Source organism: Chroicocephalus ridibundus, chromosome 2 (assembly GCF_963924245.1).
Source record: "Chroicocephalus ridibundus chromosome 2, bChrRid1.1, whole genome shotgun sequence".
Lineage (NCBI taxonomy): Eukaryota > Metazoa > Chordata > Aves > Charadriiformes > Laridae > Chroicocephalus > Chroicocephalus ridibundus.
This window is the reverse complement of record NC_086285.1, coordinates 54,038,039-54,060,952: the sequence shown is the minus strand read 5'-3', so window position 1 is coordinate 54,060,952 and position 22,914 is coordinate 54,038,039. Positions and strand designations below refer to the sequence as shown.

Sequence of the window (22,914 nt, the reverse complement as noted above, 5' to 3'; positions counted from 1 at the left end):
TTTAAGTGACTCTATGATCTAATTGAAGTTATTGACTATAAATTTACTACTTTACAGTGTAGATTAGATAAAGTAGAAAAATATACTTTAAGGCAATGATGAAAACGAGATGGTGTCAGAAGAATATAATGAAGTGCCTAGTAAGAGTCATAGGAATTACTATCAAAAGTGTCTCTGCTTTCTGTAAGAAGATGATCTGAATGTAAATCACCAGAAAAAGAAAAGATCAGTCACCTGGGAAAGACTGGATAGATAACCTGCTAGGTTTTACGCATGATAGCAGATGGGTTACTGTAGAGTTCTTGAGTAACATAGAAAATACCCGTTTGTGGAAAGACTCCTTTACTCAGTGAAAGTTCTCAAGCTTAGAGATAAGATTATTTCTGTAATTCCAGGAGGCTTAATTGTATCAAGATTGGTAGTAGCCAACTTTTTCTTGGATTTTTCCATTAATGTTTAGTACTGTTGAAGCTTTGAGCTAATAATTATATCTTTGTTGAGAGCAATTTTTATGAGTCCTAATTCTTAGAATTCATTGGAAATTGTCACTTTTCACTAATTGTTGTAATTAGTTAGAGTGTAATCCAACCTAGGGTCTTAATCACAGTAAAATATGTCTGGAATTAGTGTTTTGTGTCTTATATTTTTTTATATTCTGCGTATTGTTTTAACTGCTTTTTAAATGCAAAGCTCCAAGTGTGTAACAGACTGAAATATTTCAAAATAGGCTGAAATATTTTATATTTGATTGTTTGTCTTACGCTTGTACAAATTATCTTTTGGTATTTTGTAAGTACTTTTAAAACTTCTTAAACAAAAAAAAACCTGCAAAACTCAACAAACCAACAAAAAACCCAAACCCACCACAAGACAGTGGGCAGTGACAACTAGTAACTTGGAACCAGTTTTCCATGCAGTTGTATTCTTTATATCTGTAAGCAGACAAATTTATAGCAGATATATTATTTCCCCCCTCCCCTCCTTCTTTCTAGAAACAAGATTGATAATACAACTCAAAATAAGTAGTTTTAGAGGGAGAAGCATGAAATTTGTTGCCTTTTTTTTCCAGCTGGGAGAAATAATTCACACTAAATGATGTTGCCTATCTTTTTTTCAAAAATCAAAACTAATAAACAAGCCTTCCTCCTATTTGAATCAAGGCCAGGCAACAGAACCATTCAGAAAGACTCTTCTGGAACAATCAAGCATCGAAGCCTGGTAGAATTGAAAAAAAAACCGTATTGGGTTTTAAAGCTTTAATCACCAAAATAAACAGAAGGAGCTTTAAGCTTTTCCTGGTAAAACCCATCATTTTTCAGTAAAAAAGGTGAGCCTCATTTGAAGTTTATTTTTGGTTCAGGGCAGCGTAAGATTGTCAAGTGAGAGGGAAAGATGAAGGTAAGGAATGACATTTCTGCGCTTCCCCGGGCAGGGAAGGTCCACTCTGAGGGAGTGAGGTTAAAAATGGAGTAGTGGTGCCTGGATCCTGTCAGTGTCCTTTGCTTAGGCATATATATGTGACCTAGCTGGAGACTAAGAGAAGTAAGAGCGTGGCTCAAGTACCAGCCTCCTTTGATTTTATGTTTTGATATGAAAGTTAAACTCTCTTGCTCAGCACTCTGCCTGCTAGCCTGCTTTCAAGAGGACCAGTATACACCAGAGACAGCTAGAGTAGGTGGAGAGGACACGTGGTTGTAAAGCCACTGTTACTGCAAATTGATGTGTAACCATTTCTACTTTGCTTGTATTTGTGATTCCTTAAAAGCGGGGTTTCAAACTGGTTGATTACTTTTCAATTTTATAATGTCTAGAAATGAAAGATCAAATGTTTGTGGTAAGTAATTTGGGGGAAAGAGGGAATTTGAAGAGTGAGGTGGTGGTCTCACTACTACTTTAAGCACCATCACAGTTCCTTTAAATGTTTGTGAATCATTCTCGTCTTGCAGTTAATTTTATTTACTGAGAGGACAGTGGGTTATGGCAAACATAGCAAGTTGGAAGCAAGTTACACTACTATCTAGTGATCTCCACCTGTACCAGAATTCATGTGATTCTTCACAGTGAATTCTGTGGGTAGAATAGAAAAGTGCCAATGTTTTATTGGTCTGAGAAAGAAAGGCTTAGTGTGGTCTGTTTAAACTCTTTGTGTATTGATGAAAATCTATAATGTATCTTTATCTGATGCTTCTCACTTCAAAGAACTAGCTGGAGAAGCTGTGCCCAATTGTATTTTCCAAATATTTTTTTTTTTGTGATTTGCAGTTTTTGCAGTGGCTGGTAAGAAGGGGACATAGGATTTTTGTTTTTTTAAAAGGCTGACTTATGGTGGCTGGTAATAGCACAGCTTTTCAAAAAAGAAAGCTTTCTCTCTTTCTTCCAGGTGGCATAAAGTTAGTTTAAACAAAATTATGCAGAAGCAGGTCTTGGTGTGCACTAGGAATTGTAAAAGTTCTAAGGACAGAAAGAATTGTTGTGTTCTTGTCTTGTTTAATTGTATTCTCTGGAGCTTGTATCAAGCTCAGAACAAGCATTCAGTCTTGGTATAAACCTTATGCTAAAGGAGAATCTGACATATCTGTTGGCTAGATGTGTTCTCAAAAAAAGTTTTGAGAGTTAATTTTGTAATTAACTTGAGCTATCACCTTATTTATTGTGCCAGTATTAGAGATACTGAAGTTAATCTTCTAGAGATACTGAAGTTAATCTTCAGTGGGCTGACTGTTGTGAGCAGAAGCCTACTCAGGGATCTTATTTCTTGGTGTAAATTAGAATTGTGTTCTGCTGTGATTAGTTTGCCTCTAGCATGTATTACCTCCTTTAAAACTAACTTGGATATCCTACAAAGTATTGCCGTTGTCCCAAGAGGCATACCCTTTGTTTGATAGATTAAATAAGCTTCTGTTATCAGACATCTTTCTCTATGTAATATTATAATGGGGACCTCTAAACTTTCTCTTTGTTATGGTGGTGTAATCTATCTAGTTCAGGTACAAAGATAAGCTAAAATATTTTAGTGTAGTAGTAATTACTGAATATGTGCTGTATACCAGAAGTTCAGATCAGTTGTCATCTAAACTGCTTAATGACAAGAGTGATGTGTTACAGTGATTACACTCAATATACACAATCAGTGACTCTTTTGGGTTGTTTCTTTTAAAGAAGCTGATTGTCAGTGAAGAATTCCCTTGATATTGTGTCCTAATTGAAAGATGTGTAGACTCTTGCTGTGTATTGAAAAGTATTGTACTAGTGTTTTAGAAATATGATGTGGTTTATGATTTATTGTAAAAATCCACTGGAATTACTTAATATATACTGAAAAAACTTATCAGTTTCATCATCATTAGTGTATGGCCTTCATATGACATAATAGGACAGGTTTTATAGACTGAAAGTTACGTATTTACTGTTAGATTTGTTTTCTGATTCTCACATCAGTTCAAAGCCATGATACTTTTATTCATTTAGAATAAAATCTGTAATCATAGAATCACAGAATGGTTTGGATTCGAAAGGACCTTTAAAGGTCATCTAGTCCAACCTCCCTTGCAGTGAGCAGAGACATCTTCAACTATATCAGGTTGCTCAGAGTCCCATCCAACCTGACTTTGAATGTTCCCAGGCATGGCATATCTACCACCTCTCTGGGCAACCTGTTCATGTTTCACCACCCTTATTGTAAAAAATGTCTTCCTTGTATTTAGTCTAAATCTTCCCTCTTTAATTTAAAGCCATTATCCCCTGTCCTATCGCAACAGGCCCTGCTAAAAAGTTTGTCCCCGTTTTTCCTGTAGGCTCCCCTTAAGTACTGGAAGGCTGCAGTAAGGTCTCCCTAGAGCCTCTCTTCTCCAGGCTGAACCACCCCAGCTCTCTCAACCTGTCCTCATGGCAGAGGTGCTCCAGCCCACTGATCATTTTTGTCACCCACCTCTGGACCCTTTCCAACAGGTCCATGTCATTTCTGTGCTGAGGGCTCCAGAGCTGGACGCAATGCTCCAGGTGGGGTCTCACCAGAGCAGAGTAGAGGGGCAGAATCACCTCCCTCGACCTGCTGGCTGTGCTTCTTTTGATGCAGCCCACGATATCATTGGCTTTCTGGGCTGTGAGTGCACATTTTCGTCTCATGTCCAGCTTTTTATCCATCAGTACCCCCAAGTCCTTCTCAGCAGTGCTGCTCTCAATCCCTTCATCCCCCAGCCTGTACTGATACCAGGGGTTGCCGCAACCCAGATGCAGGACCTGCACTTGGCCTTGTCGACCTCATGGGGTTCACAAGTCCACTTTTCAAGCTTGTTTATGTCCCTCTGGATGGCGTCCTGTGCCTCAGGGATGTCAACTGCACCACACAGCTTGGTGTCGTATGCAAACTTGCTGAGAGTGCACTTGATCCCACTGTCCGTATCATTGATGAAGATATTAAACACTACCGGTCCCAATACAGACCCCTGAGGGACGCCACTTGTCACCAATCTCCATCAAGACATTTGGCCATTGACCACTACCCTCTGGATGAGATTTCAAGCAACAGAACTGAGTTTAAAGTTAGTGTTGAGTAGATCTAAAGTACTGTGAGAATTTAAGTAGGAAATAAACCTCTTGTCAAGTTATGTTTTTTCAGAGCTAAAATATTTGAGTGGGCGTGGTTCCATATTTCACAGCTTTTGGAAACACAGACTCATTTGTCAGACTCATAGGGTCTTGTATTGGTAACCTAATAAGGGATATTGGAGTAAGAGAAGAAAAGTTCCTGCCCAAGCATATCACTGATATGAAAATAAAATATGGGCTGAGATGCAGTGAAATGTCTCAATAAGCTTTTTTTTTTCTTTTTAGCATATGTTTTCTCTACTTTTTTCACCAGACCAAGTATAACAAAGTCTGATTCCTCTTCCCTGTATCAGGAATTACCTTGCAGAACCTCATTGAAGTTACAGACCTCATCTATGGCAGACCTGCTGTTGGATGTGTAGCATTCTTCAGCAAGATGCATGACTCCTGATGTGTTTGCATGCCTGCAGGCAGCTTTGACAGCATCTGCAAAACCCAAACAGCACCTCGGTTTTCCTAGCTAACTGGTGAAAAGTTCTCGAGGAAAAGAAAGATGAAGTGTTACATGATTTCAGTGCTAAAAAGCAAAACAACAGAGCTCTGAAGCTGGCAGCAAAGAAGCCAAGTCACTCCATTCACGTAAAGTTTTTCATCAGTTCCCAGAAAGGGATCAATGGTTGTAAGAAGTTAAGTTAAAAAGAAAATTAAGACGACAAAATCCTTCAAAAATTCAGGATTCAGGAATGGCTACAGAAACTGATGGTGTGTGTGAAGTTTCACAATTTCAGACAGGGTGTATTTGTATTACAAGAAACAAGCATTACTTAGAGAGGAGTAACTGTACATTAGATAGTTAGAATTTATGTCTCGAAAAACATGCCCTCTTCTCTGCCACTCACCCACTCTGCTTTAAAGATCTTCATAATTTTCACTGTTGTCTGGAAATAAAATAATAAAAAACAGTGTTAGGACACACTCTGTGTTGCTCGGATTTTGAGACATGAGCCAATTTGAAAGAGGAGTTGGGCAATATAGATACATTGTCAAGAAGAAAACTACTGATCTAATTCTAGTCTAATTCTGACCTAATTCTAACCTAATTTTGAAAGCCTTTCTGTGCAAAAGAGGAACATCTGATCCTAAAGGAACATCTGATCCTAAAGGAAGAAGCCCGTGTAGAAATTTGGCTCCAATAGTCAGAGATTAATTACATTTTAATGGGAGAGCTATTAAAACCACCATCTATAGTCAACCTGATATATCATGTTTTGGTGAAGCATGCACTTTCCTGAGAGCAAATTCAAAAGCATTGAAGGGTTAGGCAGTTGTAGAAATATTATGACTCTGATCCCCACCTGGAGGAGTTTTGCTTTCTTACAGGTGAAACACTCTAATCATGTTATTGGTTGTTTCATTAATACATGAAACCCTACAACTGCTACTAATCATAATTTGTTTCTGTAAGCCTGACTATCTTCTGAATTGGGCTTGAAAAATAGATTAAAGACTTGAATGGTAGAGGTCATCATCATGATGGAACGCAGCTTTCAGAACCTTTGTTTATTAATGCTCAATTTGCTAGATTGCTGAAACGCTCCCTGCTTTAGTTACTACTCTTCTACATTATGATTTTTCTAGAAGATCCTTGGTAAAATGTTTGTTTGGGAGCACCATTCCTAAAAGACAAATACCGCATTGCATATTCTGTACAATAGTTTTCAAAACACTATTTTGATTATTTCTAAGCCATATGCATTTTCAGCTTTCCTTCTGTACTCGAAGACATTATAGAAGAAAGTTTGGGCAAATCTTGATGCAAGGTTAAATGTCCATAGAACAGAATCCTACAAAAACTGAGAGTCTTATATTTAGTGCAGAAGTCTTCAGTGGTTTGTGAATTGTGCTTCAGAGGAGAAAAATACCAGAGAAAGATTAAACTTCTAAATAGCAAGCGTACTTTTCAGGAAAGAGTCTGTCATATAGATTTCTCTCAGGTGAAGTTGTCATAGGATATCAATATATGTTTACCAAGCAGGACTCAAAATGAGCAGTTCTTGTAGAGAGTTGTTTATGCTGCTGGTTTTTCTATTAAATAAATATTTCTACATTGAACAGATAAAGTTACTATTTCTATTGTCACTGGCAATTACAGCACAACTGTGCAGAAATGACGTGTATCTGACAGACTTTTTTTAAAAAAAAAACTTATTCACAAAGGATTTTTTCCAAAGCTGATATTTGCAATCTACTGCTGCAAAAATGTGAGATATTAATACCTGAATTAGAAGCTCTGGAGTAGCTTGAATGTAGTTGCTAGCATGGAGAGCTATTGTTAAATAGCTCTGCACAGACCTGTTGTGCTATACTCAGACTAGTGAAATAAATATTGTAAAGTGATCTCGTACAGTTTCCTGTATACGTCTTGATTCCTTTCTGTTAACTGTTCTGGTTGTTGTGCATAGACTCTTTAATCTTTTATACCTTAAATATCTCTTGTATCAGGTACATAGCTTGATTGTTCAGGAGATGACACACTATGGTCAGAGTTACCAAGATGTTACCTTGTACTTCCTTGGTTTTTGCCTTCGTCTTTTATCCCTTATGTTTTAAGTAAATTGTAATTTGTTTGGAGTAGGTAAGTATGCTAAGTGTAAACCCTTAATAAGATTTAAATGTCTATAATCTAGCTCTTGACGATAGGTTAAGACTTCAGAGTACAATCTCACAAATAAGGATGTTTTTCTGCCTGAAATTCTTTCCTAGAATTAAAATGGAATGGATTAATCTACTGTTTTGAACTATTCTTCTAGAACTATTTATCTTATTAATTTTCTTCATTTTAGTTGTTCTGTCTCTTACCTTGTCTTGGATGTTAGCTATATTCTCACTTCGATATTGCTTTCATCAGTCTGTAAATTCTTGTTAGAATTGAATTATTTTAAATGCCAATAGGAATAAAAATCAAATCAGTTAATATTATGGCTGTTATACATATTTAATTTAAAGGAAGATATGATTAGAGAGAGCAGAATTAGCATAAGAGTTTCAGTTGTTGCTTTTACTGTTGTGTGCTCACTACAAATATTCTTCTTAAGCACTTAATGTATTTGGAATGTATTTATGCTTGAGTCATTTGTCTGGATTTTCATCAGACTTGAATTCCACTAGTCTGTAGGATTTTACCATTTCCCTACATTTCGTCGTCAGACTCCTGCAGCGTATATGATTTGGTTAAAAGAAAGTGCCAATCTCTACCTATTACCTACAAGAGAAAAATAATATAGTATACCTGCAAAATGTTAATTCAGGCCTTTCTCAGTGAAGAAGCTAAATTGATGAATTAGGTATTTTTCATATCTTTTTCAGATGATACAGTCAGTATGAAGAATTTGCATGATTTAATAATACCTCTTTGTGAGTCTTGGCTCACATTTCTTGTGGTAGTTATGGCAATGCTTGCTCGTCATAGGATGATGATTACTGGTATCACAGTTCTATTGAAGGTGTTCCATTCAGACCTCAAATATGCAGAACGCTACACAGAAAGCCATTAGTGAATAATGCAACTATGGCTGTAGAATCATTCTTCATTGTGGGCTGTAGATTAGAAAACTTTCATTTGCAAACATCTTTTAGCTTTTTTTAATGTGTAAGGAGTGAAGAATTTTTCTTGTTCCTTCAATTCTCCCCTTTCACCAATAAAAATTGCTGACAAATGCAGTCGTCATTACAGCCATTAATTCTTAGTTGTATAATATCACCTCCACAGATTTCCACCAAGACTTTTTTCATGTAGAAGTAGCTTTTGTGTACTATTTCACTAATCATAAAGGCTGCTTTGGATTTGACTGGACTTACTAGGTCAACAGTCCTTGAATTGGAGAAGATAGTTTTATGGTCTACTGAGAAACCAATTTTACATGGAAATTAAATACAAGATCAAGGGTTGGAAAATGTTAAGGCTATGGTACAAAGTAAAACATACCTGTGTGAGCCAAGGACAAAATACTAGCCACTTTTAATTTCCTGACTTTCGTTAGCTTGTATTTCAGGCTCCTTATTTAAAGGCTCCTTTTGCCTGCAATTTTATACCTTTTTTGGAGGGATATATTGGCCAGCTTCTCAGCTACTGTATGCTGATACATCACGTGTTTCTTTGTCTTTTAGTGAAACTCAAGATTCTAATGTTTATGTTGTCTTATTTTTCATGATTTGCGGTATAATGAGGAGTGCTTGGTTTGACTGTTTTTGATGCTTTGTACGTATTAAATTTCATTGCCCAGTATGTGGGAATGTAGACGGCATTTACCAGCTCATTAACCTCTTTAAATTGTCTGTGGAATGGATTATTTCCTGTCACCATCACAGGTCAGTGGATGGATTGCACTCCAGTGGACTCTTTCTAGAATATTTGAAAAATCTCAAGCTACCACAGCTTTGAATGAATGGCATTTTTTTTTTTTCCAATTTACATGTTTTTTGGGGGGGGAAATCCAGATAAGACATTAGGCTACTGTTGTCATTTTTCTGAAGTCAGGAAAGGCAAACGCTGACTAAGAAAACACCAGTAGTTGATCCTTTTCCTCTGCAAAAAGTGAATGTTTTATACGCATATGTTTTCAGGATGCTATTAAGAATAGTGTATGTATGTTTGGATCAGGATGAAGTATGTATGACGGTGTGGTCTCACTGACGTACTTGACCACTAGTAAGCATCTGTCCTGGGCCTGTTCTTAGGAAGTAACAAGATCAGGAATGTGGCCTTTGCTTCTCTGTAGGAAAAGTAGTACCCTAGCCTCCATAAAAGCCATATATATCTGATTAAAAAAAAATAAAAATCATAAATCTTATTTGCTTGATAGTGAAGTCCAGCAGGGTTGACACTGTCGTTCATTCAAATGTTACAGTAACCCAGTTGCAGAAATTTGGACAGGTAGGTGATTTTGCTGTTCAGCTGACTGTTTTCAATCAAGTAGAATGCATCATGAGAAAGACCTTAAAAACTAGAAGACTCTGGGGTCGTATTAACTACAACTGGATACCTGACTTTTCTTTTTGTTCTGCCTGCTTAATTGCCATGTGAAGAGCTAGCTTGGTGTTACCTTCTGTTAGCTTAGCAGCAGGTAGAGCTGGGTGGTTCCAGACTGTAGCCTCAAAACTTGTAAAGTCAGTAAAAACTATTGCCAAAATAAGTCCCAACCAATCAGGAGTGTTGAGAGAGCAGACGCTAATATTGCAGCAACTGAATATAATTTCCTGTTCATGTAGGCAGCGCATATTTAAAACTTGCTTACAGGTAGCTGAATACTAAGCGATGTTATGAGTCCTGAAGTTAGCAGACCACAAAGCCCTTCGTATGAGTTGCTAACTGTCCAAGCTCTGTAAGATTGTCATTGTTGCGTGAAACGGGGCCAAGCGGTTTTGGCAGAAGATAAACCCCTTGTGCTCTAACACTCCTCACCGAGGTGGGAGGCTAGGTGCGGCTAGGTTTAAATTCTGAGTGATGCCCAATTCAGCACTATCAGTCCAATCGCGTTTAATATGTGTTAAACTATTACGATTTGGATACACTAATAGTGGGCTGCACCTTCAGTCTAGTCGTGCTCCTGAACTAGCACGGCCTCTCTGTAGTTTTGGTCGCGTTCAGTGAGAAAGCGAAACGACTAGCTACTTAAACAGTGCAGTTTATTTAAACAACAGATATACAGGTTCTTTAGGATTGCCGGTGATAAATACACTGTCTGCAAAGCACGTGCAAATAAAGATATTGTTAAGTATACAAACGCGCGACAAAATTATAAACGATACAGCCTGGCTATAAATGTAGGGTAGAGATTCTCTAGAGAAATTTCTAAGTCCCCGAGAAAGCGCTCGGTGTAATCGAAGTCTTACCCAAAGGCGTCCCTATGGAGGGGAAGAGAGGCTCAGCCCGTCGACTGATCCCGGAAATCAGCGGTGGAATTCTTCGCGATGGTGTCTTCCCTGACATCCCCTCTCTCTTGGGCTATTTTTATATTATTTTTTTATCTTCAAAGTGGAGTTTGAGTGACTTCAGTCATACGTACTTTTATTATGATTAATGTATTCAAGGAGGAGTGTTCACACCTCGGGGGCGGATAGCCTCCGGGGTGGAGGTGTGTTTTGGTACATTGTGGTGAGCAAAGTTCGCACAAAAGGACAGCATTTCATCAACATTTGACGAAATGTTGGCTCGGGTAGCGTGTAGGCCGCTTATCAGTTCCGTAGTACCATCTCGTCCCCATATCTGCTATTCGTCACAAGGGAAGGCCACGGAACAAGCGTGTTCCGTTCCATCCCTCGTGTAGTTTCGCAAACAACCTTGTACAGGGAATCACAGATGTTGCATTCTTCGTGTGCCAGCTGCGGCTGTATTCTACCTCAGAAGCCTCTTGATTTTATGACTTTCCTTAATGTGTGAACAATGCTGTATTTTTGTATTCTTGGCCAATTTAGTAATTATTCCACAGTCATGAAAAGACATAAGCAGGCTTTGTGACTATCTTGCAGGTTCATTAATTATACACGCTTTGGATTAATCACATGGTCCCATCACAGAGTGTAATTTAAGATTGCAAAATGCATCAAGAAGACTCAATTCTGCATTGCACGCTGCATAAATAATATAGATGTCATATTAGATTTTACGCATTAACCTAATAACCTTGTCACAAATAATAAGATCCTTACTTGAAGGAATGCCTTTGCTTTGTTTGTGTCACTGAAAACCATAGAATCATAATACAGACTACAAACTTGAAAATAACTTTCAAAGGTGCTTTTCAAGGTGCCTCATGAAAAGAAACTTACTTGTTTTTACTGAGTGTTATTTGCAGGAGTAGACACTTTATTTTGTGGAAATAAGTGTACCGAATGTGACTCTGAATTAAGCTTTTCCTCCTGTGAAAGCTTCTCCACAGGTAGCTGCTTGTTTCAACTGAACTGAACAACTTGACACTATGCTGTAAGAAATCTAAGTCCCACTTCATCAGAGCACTGACACACCTGCGCTAATGCTGTGTGTACCATAACTTTTAATTAATTGGTCTGATAAATGGATGCTGAATATCTGCAGCTTTGGGTTGCAGTCATGGTGTTCTCTGCTATTGGCATATTGTCAGAATCTTAGACAACGTTTCCAAAGAATGTATAATTGGATACCTTTTTTTTTTTTTCCTGGCCTTGACATGTCTTCAGCATAATGTTATGTACTACATATTATGTTTGCGTTTACATCTCAGTTCTGTTCTTAATTCTAAATGTTGCATTCAGGAGCTTTTGGTTTTCACTTATTAATACAACTGCTGAATTTAACTGTTATGTCACATACCGTTCATATATTATTATTATTGAAATTATATTTCTCTGTCAGTCTTAATATTGGAACAAGTTTGGCTTTTTTCAGTTTTTGCTTGTACAAGCTGAAGAACTGGGTGTTCATGACACTCATTAACCCCCAAATTATGTTTTATGTGTCACTATCATTTGAAAAGTCTTACTCCTTGACTTGTCACTTTGTTTTTAATATGCTATATCATGTTACAGCTCACCTAATTTTATTTAAATTCCTTTTCTTTAATCTAGGGTTGGGAAGAAACTGTGGATGCTGCCATTTCTTATTTGTTAAGAACTTGTTTGTCAAAGAGCTCTAAGGAACAGGCCCTGACTCTCAGCAGCCAGTTGTGCATGCCCAAAGATACTAGCAGACTGAAGAAGAACATCACCCTCTTCTGCGATAGATTGGCCAAAGGTGGCCGCCTTTCCTTAAGTACAGACTCAGCCACTCAGCAAGCTACTGTCATGCCAGGTACAACATGAAGTACATGTTCATAATTCAAATAATGTATTTCTATATTAAAACTAAAAATTATGCATATTTGATTGGGCTAGCAGTTTGTTTTTCAATGGTTGTGGAAACCAAACACTGGTTGTGTTGCTGACCAATAGGAAGGAGGTAGGTAATAAGAAAGTTTTAAATAAGTTTTATCTCAGTTTGATCACTTATTGCTGCTCTTGCAGTGTATGCACACTTAGGCAGCAAATCAACACCAGATGGTCATCTTTATGCTCTAAAGCATTATCACTTATTTCTTTGCACTTTTCAATTGAATGTATACATGTGTCCATTTCTAATGTGATGGAAAAGTGAGGAGTGAAAATTCCTACTTCCTTGATAGAGAAGTGATTATGGTTGCATTACTGGCTTTATGACATATTCATATGACTAATTATGAAGTAGTGATAACACTGAATAAAAAAATCTGCAGCTTTGGAAAGTACTAGTTGGCTGTGTGATATCTCACAGAAAGCATAAAATAAAAAACGAAACTATTTCTCATTTAGAAAAGGAATGTGGAGAAGATTTCAGAGTACACAATGATTTAAATAAATGTGGAATTACCATTTCTAAAAGAAATTTTATTCATGTCCTTTTCTATATTTCTACTTTTTTAAAACAGTGGGAGCAAAGCCACACCTTTTCGTAGAGTCTGAAGGGCTAGCATCTTTGCACTGTTACAAGACATTTTTTTCCTGCCTTTTTTCTCTAGCGAGACAGACAGTCTCTTAATAAATATCAGATACTCCTGCTGACTTGGAAACAGGTGTTTTTTTCCCATATTCCTGCTCTTAATTTGGACTGGGTGTTCATTCAGCTTCATAGTCTCTTAAACCACATAATATCACTATGGTCTTTGGCCTCAATGACCTCCTTCCCCTTACAGCAGTCTTCACGTGTGTAGGGAAAAGTCTGTATTGTATGCACCCTTCATGCTTGAAATTGGGAGTTTATTATTTTGTCTTCATGGGTATTGTTTTCGATAAAGTTTGGAGCTGTGTTAGGGCAGTATCTTGATTTTCTGTGTTTTGTTTTCTTACATGACAAAGAATAACTTAATTGCTGTTTAATATAATACGAACGTTCTGCGCAGTGTTTCAGCAACTCAGAAGTCCTTGTTATTACTATGGGCAGCCCTTCTTTGCATGTGCTACTCTAAATGATTCAGTAAAACAGCTGCAGACTGTGCAGTGGTTACATTATGCCCATATCTGGAAGTGGACTGATAATCATTTGAAGTGAAGAAGTAAGCCAGAATAAGTGTCAAATTAGTTTTACAAATTTTTGTTAATATTTCTTTGCAAGACTGAAATATGTGTTAAGGGTATTTCATTTGTTGAACTTTGAAAAGATTCTAAAGGCATTGTTTTTCCTTCTAAGAATTTTGAAAAGGTGTAAATAACTGCAGTTCATCTTTTTCCACCTAAGCGGATAAGGCGAATTGATTTAATAAGGAAATTAACTCCTGCCTGTTCAATTGACTAGTGTTATTGAGTTAAGAGGAATATTCAATTTGGTTATGATTAGTTCTGTTAGGAAAAGAGTAAAATCTTTAAAAATTGTAAGCAAGTCAGAAGAAATCTTGCTCTTGATGAAGGACCTTGGTAAGGCGTTCTGGTCATGCTCTTCACGTTGCATATATGAAGACTAAAACTTTAAAAATATTAAACCTACTGTTTTCTGTTACATGAAGCCAAAATAACACCAAGAAGATATGACTGACCTGTACTGGAATATTTTACCATTGTGGTACAGGTAGACAGTTACACTAGCTCTCAAATCAAAATAATACAAGGAAGAAGTACATTCCAAGCAAAACATAAGGTATTTGACTGTGGGTTGTTAGCCATGTGTGTTTCACCAATTTTTATTGGTGAAAGGGGAGAATTGAAGGAACATGTTAGCCGTGGTCCATGTGGGACCAGAATTATCCTTTTACATGATGAATAGTGAAAAATTAAGTACCTTTAAGGAGCAGGTTGAGACCTGGTATAGCAATGTCCCACTCAATGTAAACTGTTTTAGCTATACTTGAAATGCCCTTTGGCCATGATTTACACTAAAGAGAATTAAAATCTGGAATCCAAATACAGATTCCAAAATAAATCATTTTACTTTCAAAATTACTGACTCTAGTGTGTAGCCCTTTTGAATATCAAATCACCTAATTAAGAATCAAAATTATGACCTAACTAGGCTAACACTTCAGAGTGTCACAAGAAGGTATCATCTAAAGAAATTATAAAACCTAATACAGCTTTCTTATTTTCTCTAAGAGTTCAGCTTGAAGCCTTGATAAAAGTGTCTGTACATTTATGCATTTACTCACTGATGGTTTAGAGAGTATGGTTTTTGGAAAAGTGTGGAAGAGTTCAAAAATAAGAAATTTCATCTTCATTTACAGGCCAGGCTCATTAGAGATAAATATTTCTGCCAAATGCTTAGAATAGAATAGTATTTAAGTAGTTAGTCTCTAGCAGGATGTGCTGTGTGCTTTGGAACTGTGTGGGTGTTTTTGTCTTTGGACAGACTGGAGAAAACTGGGAGCTTTCTTGGGACAAAGATTTTACTGAGGCTTTTTAAACATGTTTTTCTTGTCATCTGTTTGGGTTTTCTGTGGCTATCTCTACATTGGCAAGTAATGTGGTCCGTAAGAAGCAGATGTGCAGGGGGAAGTAATTGAGGCTGGCAACATGACTTGTATCATCTATGTGTTTCAGAGGCGGTTTGAACTAGCTCCATTCCTCTCTGGTGTACTGGTCCTTCCTTAGCAGTTGGAGTGCTTTAGGTGCATTCCTGGGATTCATCTGCCCTGTTAGATTCACCTAAAAGAAACAAGTTAATTTACCCAAGACCACTTCTCAGTATGAAAGCAGTGTAATTAGTGGGACTAATCAAGAAATTTGCATCACCCGTAATTCCAACTAAAAATACTTGTTCAGTCTACAGAAATTGAATGATGTCTTATAAAGGGAAACCAGTATACAAAAGAACTACATGCTATTTGATAATGCATATAAAATAGAGGAACTCCTCCCGGTCCTTAAAAGAGGGAACAGGAATAGGTAGAGGAGAATGAGGTAGAACTATACATAGAGAAGGAGATGGTGAGAATTGAATTTGTATCTGAGGATCTATGGTTAAATATTGGATGTTAGTGTAGGGGAAAGTTGTTCATGATGTTTAAGTGCCAAGCCAAAGATGGTCCTGTGATTGTTCAGTAGTGTAACTGTCATTAACTTGAGGATTTTGTTCAATGCCACTTTTTCTTCAGCACATTCTTTTTCTTAAAGTTGGAAACTCCTTTTTCTATAGCAACCAACTTTAAAAAGAATTGTTTTAAAGTGTCTAAGACTCTTCTGGCATTGCAGCTCTATAACAGTAAGCTGGATTTCTAGAAGCTATATTTAATATGTTCAAGATGGTGTACCCTGCAATCTAGAGAAATCGCCTGAAGCCGCATTGAAAAGCTGATAATTATCTTTAAGTGTGCAACTATTTGAAAGATGCCTTCAGAAAATGGTTATCAGTATTTGTAGTTAATCCAACAGTATATGTTAAAGGTATGCCATGGTCTCTGCTGGATCTGGTTTTGTTCATTATTTTCTTTAATGGCTTCAGTGATGGAATATGGAGCATCAATGTTAAAATTGTGGCTTTGCTACAAGCTAGCAGTAATTTCAAGCACTACTTGATAAATTAGAGGAACGAGCTGAAGTCAGTAAGATGGTGTTCAGTCGAGACAAGCGCAAAGGACTCTAGCAAATGAATCAGGCAAACTAAAAATTGAGAAACAATACCTTAAGCACTATTGCTGTAGGATAGACTCCTGGGGGTTATAGTGGACCAGCAGCTGAATAAAAGTCAGCAATATGATTCTATTAAAGGTGAATTCCAACTTTAGGATGTAGTCATATGACTTTAACGAGGAGATATAATTATTTCTTTCTATTCTTCATGAGAAAGATTCGGCTGAAATTATAGGGTAACACAATTTAAGAAAAACCTAGACAAATTTAGAATAGAGTTTAGAGAAGAGCACAAAAATTATAAATGATTGAAACAATTTTGCTTTTTGTTGCTTCCGAAGGAAAGAGAAGGTTGAGGAGGGACAGTGATAGTTTTCCAGTATGTAAAATGTTCTTATAAGGGTGATTAAAAGTTAATCAGAATCATTGGCTAAATATGATTAGAACTGTAAGCCGCATCAGGCTATGTCATGTACTGTGTTGCCTTTGGCAACGCATGAACAGTTGGATGAGAGGAACGGTGAGGGGTTTAGGGAGTGGTGCCAACCCAAAGTGTGGGTCAGTGCCAGGGAAGTGCTGGGGAAAGGTGCTGTAGACCACCCAGGTTGTCATGTATTGAGCTTAATGGGTGTGAAGATTTATAGCATAAATCCTGATTACCTGCAGTGAATTAATTCTGTAGCTTTTAAAGGTCTCTTATACTATCTGTGTGTTTTGCAGCATTGCTTTGAAAACCTTAAGCAGCGTCAGCTGTGGCTGTGTGGAGACTTATTTACGTGTCAGTCTGATTGATTGGAACTTTATTTGCAGTATTGCCTAACCTTTATTTTGGGTCTCTCAGCTACTGTTTGGGTAGAATGTGATCCTGCTTTTCCTGTAGTAATTCCTGTTTTGCAGATGGCATCCTGTTGCAAATGGCATCTGTATCAGTTCAACGCTTTGCTCAAAAAAGGATTTTTATTTTTCAGTTAGGACTGTATTTTTCTTTAAACCATCCTTTTTCTCTTTTTTTTTTAACTGGACTTTGAGATTTTTTTTTTCTGTTCTATTTTGGTTAGGAGGTCTTTGGATAGTGCTTTAGTATGATTTACTTTCATAGTTGAATATAACTGGTGCAGTAGAGAAACTGTTTAACCTGAAAATCAGTTACTGAGTACTGCATCACTGAAATCTGTGGAATGCCAAAGACGGTTGTCTCCTCAGGTCAACTGAATCTTCAGAACTGAAATTATAAGGAAAAGCAGGATTTTTTTCCAGCCAGGAAACATGATTTGCAAATAGTTTTGTGGAAGTGTAATATTAAAGATTTATATAAAGGTAGAGCTAGAAGTCAAGCCAACTGCCCATCTAGTTTTCTTCTCTGAGTTGCGATGGGATTAATGTATCCAGAGTATCAGTGGTGAAATTTATCTGAACTCTTAAACACCTTGGAAAAGGTTGAACTATATCTCTTGGTAGTTCATATGCTAGCTTAATGTCCCTATAGGAAGAGTCCCTAATATCTGATATATGTTGTCTTTCCTGCAAATCAGACTGGTTTATTGTGAATATTGAAGGTGGTGGTGGCAATTAATGTTATTCTTCAAAATGTTTAAAGCTTTGGAAGATTTTCAGTACATCCCTTCTGCCACTTTTTCTTTTATATTACTTGTGACTAAATTATCTCAGTCTTTTTTCATTATGATTTTCAGTTCTTACTGTTTGTTTTCCAATATTGAATGCTTTTCCTTTTGTCTATAGCAGGGACTATAACCTGCTATACTCTGCGCCATCTCAATCCCCAGACCCTTTCCTACACATTTGTTGCCTAACCAGATGTTTCCCGATAGGTATTTATACATATGATGTTACTTTCCAAAGCATGGTAGTATATCCTTGACTTGACACTTTTTCTTCATAGCTTTTTTAATTTATCACATTTTTTATAATTCTGCTTTGTATTATCATGATTCTATCATTCAGATTATGAAGGGGTAAATACTAAATTTAAAGACAATATTCTTTACCACATTAAATATATACATGCAGCCAGAACATATCCAAAGTCATGCTTTGGAAGACAAGTTTTTCTAGGTTTTGTTTTTTTTTTCTCCCTTCTTGATTAAGCTTATGAAAACCTCTCTTCAAAATCCTGTATTGATATCTATGAGTGAGTATCACCGTTTTGAAGCTGTATTCTTAGCTGAAAAACTGGGATGAAACAGAATGTGTCATATTCCTTAAGGAACTCTCTGTTTATGTGCTACTAAACTTGAGGAGAATGTCAGGACTGACTGGAAAAACATGTGGATTTGAGTTCCTGGATATTCATTTATATTTATATATGAAAGACAAACATTGCTGCAAGGTTCTTAGTGTACAGAGAGTGTAATGTAAAGAAAGACTAGTAGTAGTTTGTTCAATCTGAAAAAGTAGGATTTTTTTTATTGCAAATTCTTCCCTTTCACTGTTAATTATCAATTCTTCATTGGTCATTAGGGAAAAGGAACAAGCAGCATAACTCAGGTGTTCTCAAACTTCATAATGTGGACTTCAGCACAGAATGTCTTGCGAAATGTAGTGCCTGCCATTTGTACTCACACAGATTTCAGTCTCCCGTCTGCCATGGTAATGTTATCTCAGAAGCAACTACAGTAATTTTTTGCCTGGAGAAGTTAGAATCATATAGCTTAAAATTATTCAAAAGTAATTTAGCAGCCTGAAGGGGGCACAGAAGTCAGTAGCGAGGACTAGACAATGCTTTTTAACTACCAGCAGATATTCTCAAAATCACAGGGGGCTGACGGATCACGGTTTGAAAACTTTTCCTGTAAAGTGAGTATTGTGAGTCTGAGATCATGGTGCATTGACAACTTTGTATATCCCCACATGCTGGTGCAGAGAAGAGTATAAAAATTGACAATATATTTTTTTCTCATAGATGCGACACAAACCCACTGTTATTTATCTCCACAGAAAACTATGATCCATTATGAAGTGTGATTCTCATTTAAGATATTTTCCATGTGTTTTCTGTAGCAATAAAATACTAAATTACTTCTTTCCTTTTTGTAACCCTTAAAATAATGTTTTTAGATATTTTTTCTTATTTTAGTTTAAATAAAGCTTTTTAGCAGTGCTTGTTAAATCTATGTTAGGAAAAGTGAAAATAAAGTTTCATTCACAAAGCTTGCTTCAAGTATTTGCAAGAATTTTGTACACCTGAAGACAGGATGGTACTGATTGATGGAACTGGTAATACACTGAGGTCAGTGGAACCTGTCATTGACCAAATTAGATTCAGCATTTTACCTGTCTTTTTCATAGTGTTCCTCACCTGTTTCCACTATTTCATGAGACAGTACCATTTACAAAAGCGTCTAGAGGACATGGGTAAGTATCTGGCATCTTTAGAATCTAAATCTTACTAAAAGTTTGTATTTCTCATTAAAAGTCAGTTTGCTGACTTTTTTTTTTCTCAAATGTACTCAGAGGCTTTTAAAACTCATTTATAAAACACATCATGCCAATTCATTCATATGGTTTTGTTGGCTCAGACCCTTAAATATAAAATTGACATTAACTCACTTTAACTGTTGCAATGAAAACTCTTAACTCATCTTTTCTAGCCTCCTTAAAATCATATAGATTGATCAATAAAGTACCTTGAAAGAATGATTCGCCCAGGAAGTGGATCATTTACTAAGAGTGAAAAAGTATTTTTTTTTTTTTTAATGTATGAGATGATATAAAAAAAAATCTGAATGCTGCATTTAAAAGGAAGATAAGATTTTTCTTACATTTGCTGGCTAAATTTATTTTTTTAATATATCTATTTAGATGAAGTATAGCTATGTATCTTTAAAGTATGACAGTCATTAACCTTAGTTTTCTAAAGTCCTCAAAACTTAAAGACATATTTATCTGATTCAAAAGTTAATATATATTTGCATTTTAACAATTATGTTTTTTCTCTCTTGCCTTGGTAGAAGCTGGGGTTCCCATACCCAGATAAAGGTTTCTCTGTGGGAAGTTGTGTACTGCTTGCATTGAAACCAAAATGGATCTATCATCACTGTATCATTTTTTTCAAACTTCCCATACGTTTCTTACTGCCTTAAGGCAAACAAACATTTGGTAAAAGGTGTACTTTTTGTCTTAATCATAGAATCATCATAGAATCGTAGAATGGTTAGAGTTGGAAGGGACCTTAAAGATCATCTAGTTCCACGCCCTGACCATGGGCAGGGACACTTCCCACCAGACCAGGCTGCTCAAAGCCTCATCCAGCCTGGCCTCGAACACTGCCAGGATGGGGCATCCACAACTTGTCTGGGCAACCTGTTCCAGTGCCTCACCACCCTCAGAGTGAAAAACTTCTTCCTAATATCTAATCTAAATCTACCCTCTTCCAGTTTGAAGCCATTACCCCTTGTCCTGTTGCTACATGCCCTTGTAAAAAGTCCCTCCCTATCTTGTAGGCCTCCTTTAGGTACTGGAAGGCTGCTATAAGGTCTCCCCAGAGCCTTCTGTTCTCCAGGCTGAACAACCGCAACTTTCTCAGCCATTTCTCATAGGAGAGGTGCTCCAGCCCTGTGATCATCTTCATGGCCCTCCTCTGGACCTGCTCCAACAGGTCCATGTCCTTCGTGTGCTGAGGACTCTAGAGCTGCACACAGTACTTCAGGTGGGGTCTCACCAGAGCAGAGTAGAGGGGCAGAATCACCTCCCTCGACCTGCTGGCCACACTTTTGCAGCTCAGGATGTGGTTGGCTTTCTGGGCTGCAGTCGCACGTTGTTGGCTAATGTTGAGCTTCTCATCAACGAACACCCCCAAGTCCTTCTTGGCAGGGCTGCTTTCAATCAGTTCTTTGCCCAGGCTGTATTTGTGCTGGGGATTGCCCTGACCCAGGTGCAGAACCTTGCACTTGGCCTTGTTCAACTTCATGAGGTTGGCATGGGTAAACCTATTTGAAGTTGTTCCTTCTTGTAAGGCTACCACTACCTCTCTGCTGTGTTTGGTTTTCTCTGTTTTACCTCAATTATTTTTTGCATTTCTCCTTTCTACATTATGCTTCACCGGTTTCCTTCTCCATAGTGTGCCCTTTGACGTCCATGCAACTGTATGCACAGTTCCCTCACTGGGATAGTTGGAGCAAGCAACTGTATCACTAGAGCAATAAATGGGTGGGAAGACCCCTTTCTTGGTCAGCTGTCAATCTGGGTAGCCCAAAGCAGTAGCTGCAGAGAAAATCCTGTGGTACTAGTGTGGATCTATCAGGCAATGAGATTTTAGGAAGGTTTGACAAAGATGTAATGGAGCCTAAATCCATAAGTGATCATTGCTTACCTTGGTGTCCAATTTGTGCAGCTCTGCACGGCTGAGCTGTTGTGCCAGTTTAAACATAACTTTGTTCTCTCCATCTAATTGCAGATGATGATCACATAGGAATGATAATAAGAACAAAGAAGTTCCCATAACTCTTACAGCCCCTAGCATTGTCATGCACTTCTGTTACATTGTGTCATGCCAGCTAATAATGAGAGATGATATGGTATATAATGGAACATGAGATAGTGTTGCAACTTTAATGTGACTTCTAGTTCTCCACATTTGAAACATTTCTTGCAGAAATTTATTGGCTGTCCATGATGAACAGTTCTATCTTAATATAAAAGCCTGGAAATAAGCAAGTGGTAATATATCAAACATTTTAAACTAATTATTTGGGTTCTGTTTTTGAGACAAAAATATGTCCCTTGCCCCATAAAGCTGATTTAGTGAAAAGGAAGGGGAGTAGCAAATCATTAGGGAGAATTTTGGGAGTGCTTACAGCAACAAGATTTTGTGGTTGCTCAAGAAGAGCTTAAGAAGAGCTTGGTGGAGCCAGAAACATTGATTGTTTGGCTCTCTGATGTGAGTCTTTACTCTTTGTAACTTCTTTCCATTGTAACTTTCTTTACTCTTTAAAACTTTTATTTCTATATTTCTATTGTTTTAGTAACTTTGGTAATTTATTTCTGCAGAAAGGAAAATTGAACTATATAGAAGTTAAGTGACTTTCCCAAGGTCATACCACGAGCCAATAACACTTGTATATAAATAGAATTCAAATATGTCTTGCAGTCTTGTGTCGTAGCTCCTACGTACAGTTGTTTTTAGGTGTTTTACTGTTAAAACACGGGTTACAGATTAATAGATTGTGGTGAGCCAGCTTGCCTTGCAGCCTGTTCGTATATCACTCTGTGCATGGTTCGGGTGAACACATTTAAAATGGAACTCTGAGTATCAGAGATGGGAAGAGTGTGAGGGAGAAAGTCTGAGGTGGTCTTTAATTTTAATGAATTCAGTCAAATTTCATCACGTTGCTGAACTCATATGATAGTTCTCCAAGTGATTAGTTTTCAGTGATTACATAAACAATGGTAAAGGACTGGAATTAATTTTTTTATTGAAGAGAAGGCACTGATAGAAAGTACATTTTTTTTTTTTTTTTTCAGAACATTCCAAGATTCCAGTATTGTCAAAAGGGGCAAAATAAGGTGGAAGGATAACAAAACACATTTGTATACAGGGTTGTGAAAAGGTTTGTATTATGTTGTTGGGAAAATCTCCCCTCCTCAATTGATATTACAGCTGGCAAAAACCACAGAGTGAAGGAGTACAAAGGTTAAGAAGGCTCAAGCAATAACTTTTTTAAAAGAATTAATAATTTAAAGAGGGAAATGTCATGCATAATGAATAAAAAAAGAAATCCCGCTTGAGACTTGGGATTCATACAT

At 37.1% G+C, this 22,914-nt stretch overlaps 1 protein-coding gene across 3 annotated transcripts in view; it reads left to right on the top strand.

Moving 5' to 3' along the window:
- Positions 1-22,914, top strand: part of BBS9 (Bardet-Biedl syndrome 9) — a 316,361-nt gene that overhangs the window by 141,921 nt on the left and 151,526 nt on the right. For all 3 annotated transcript variants that reach the window (XM_063325516.1, XM_063325517.1, XM_063325515.1), the window contains one exon: positions 12,151-12,373. In XM_063325516.1, coding sequence (XP_063181586.1) covers positions 12,151-12,373 — 223 coding nt within the window. The remainder of the gene's footprint in view (positions 1-12,150; positions 12,374-22,914) is intronic.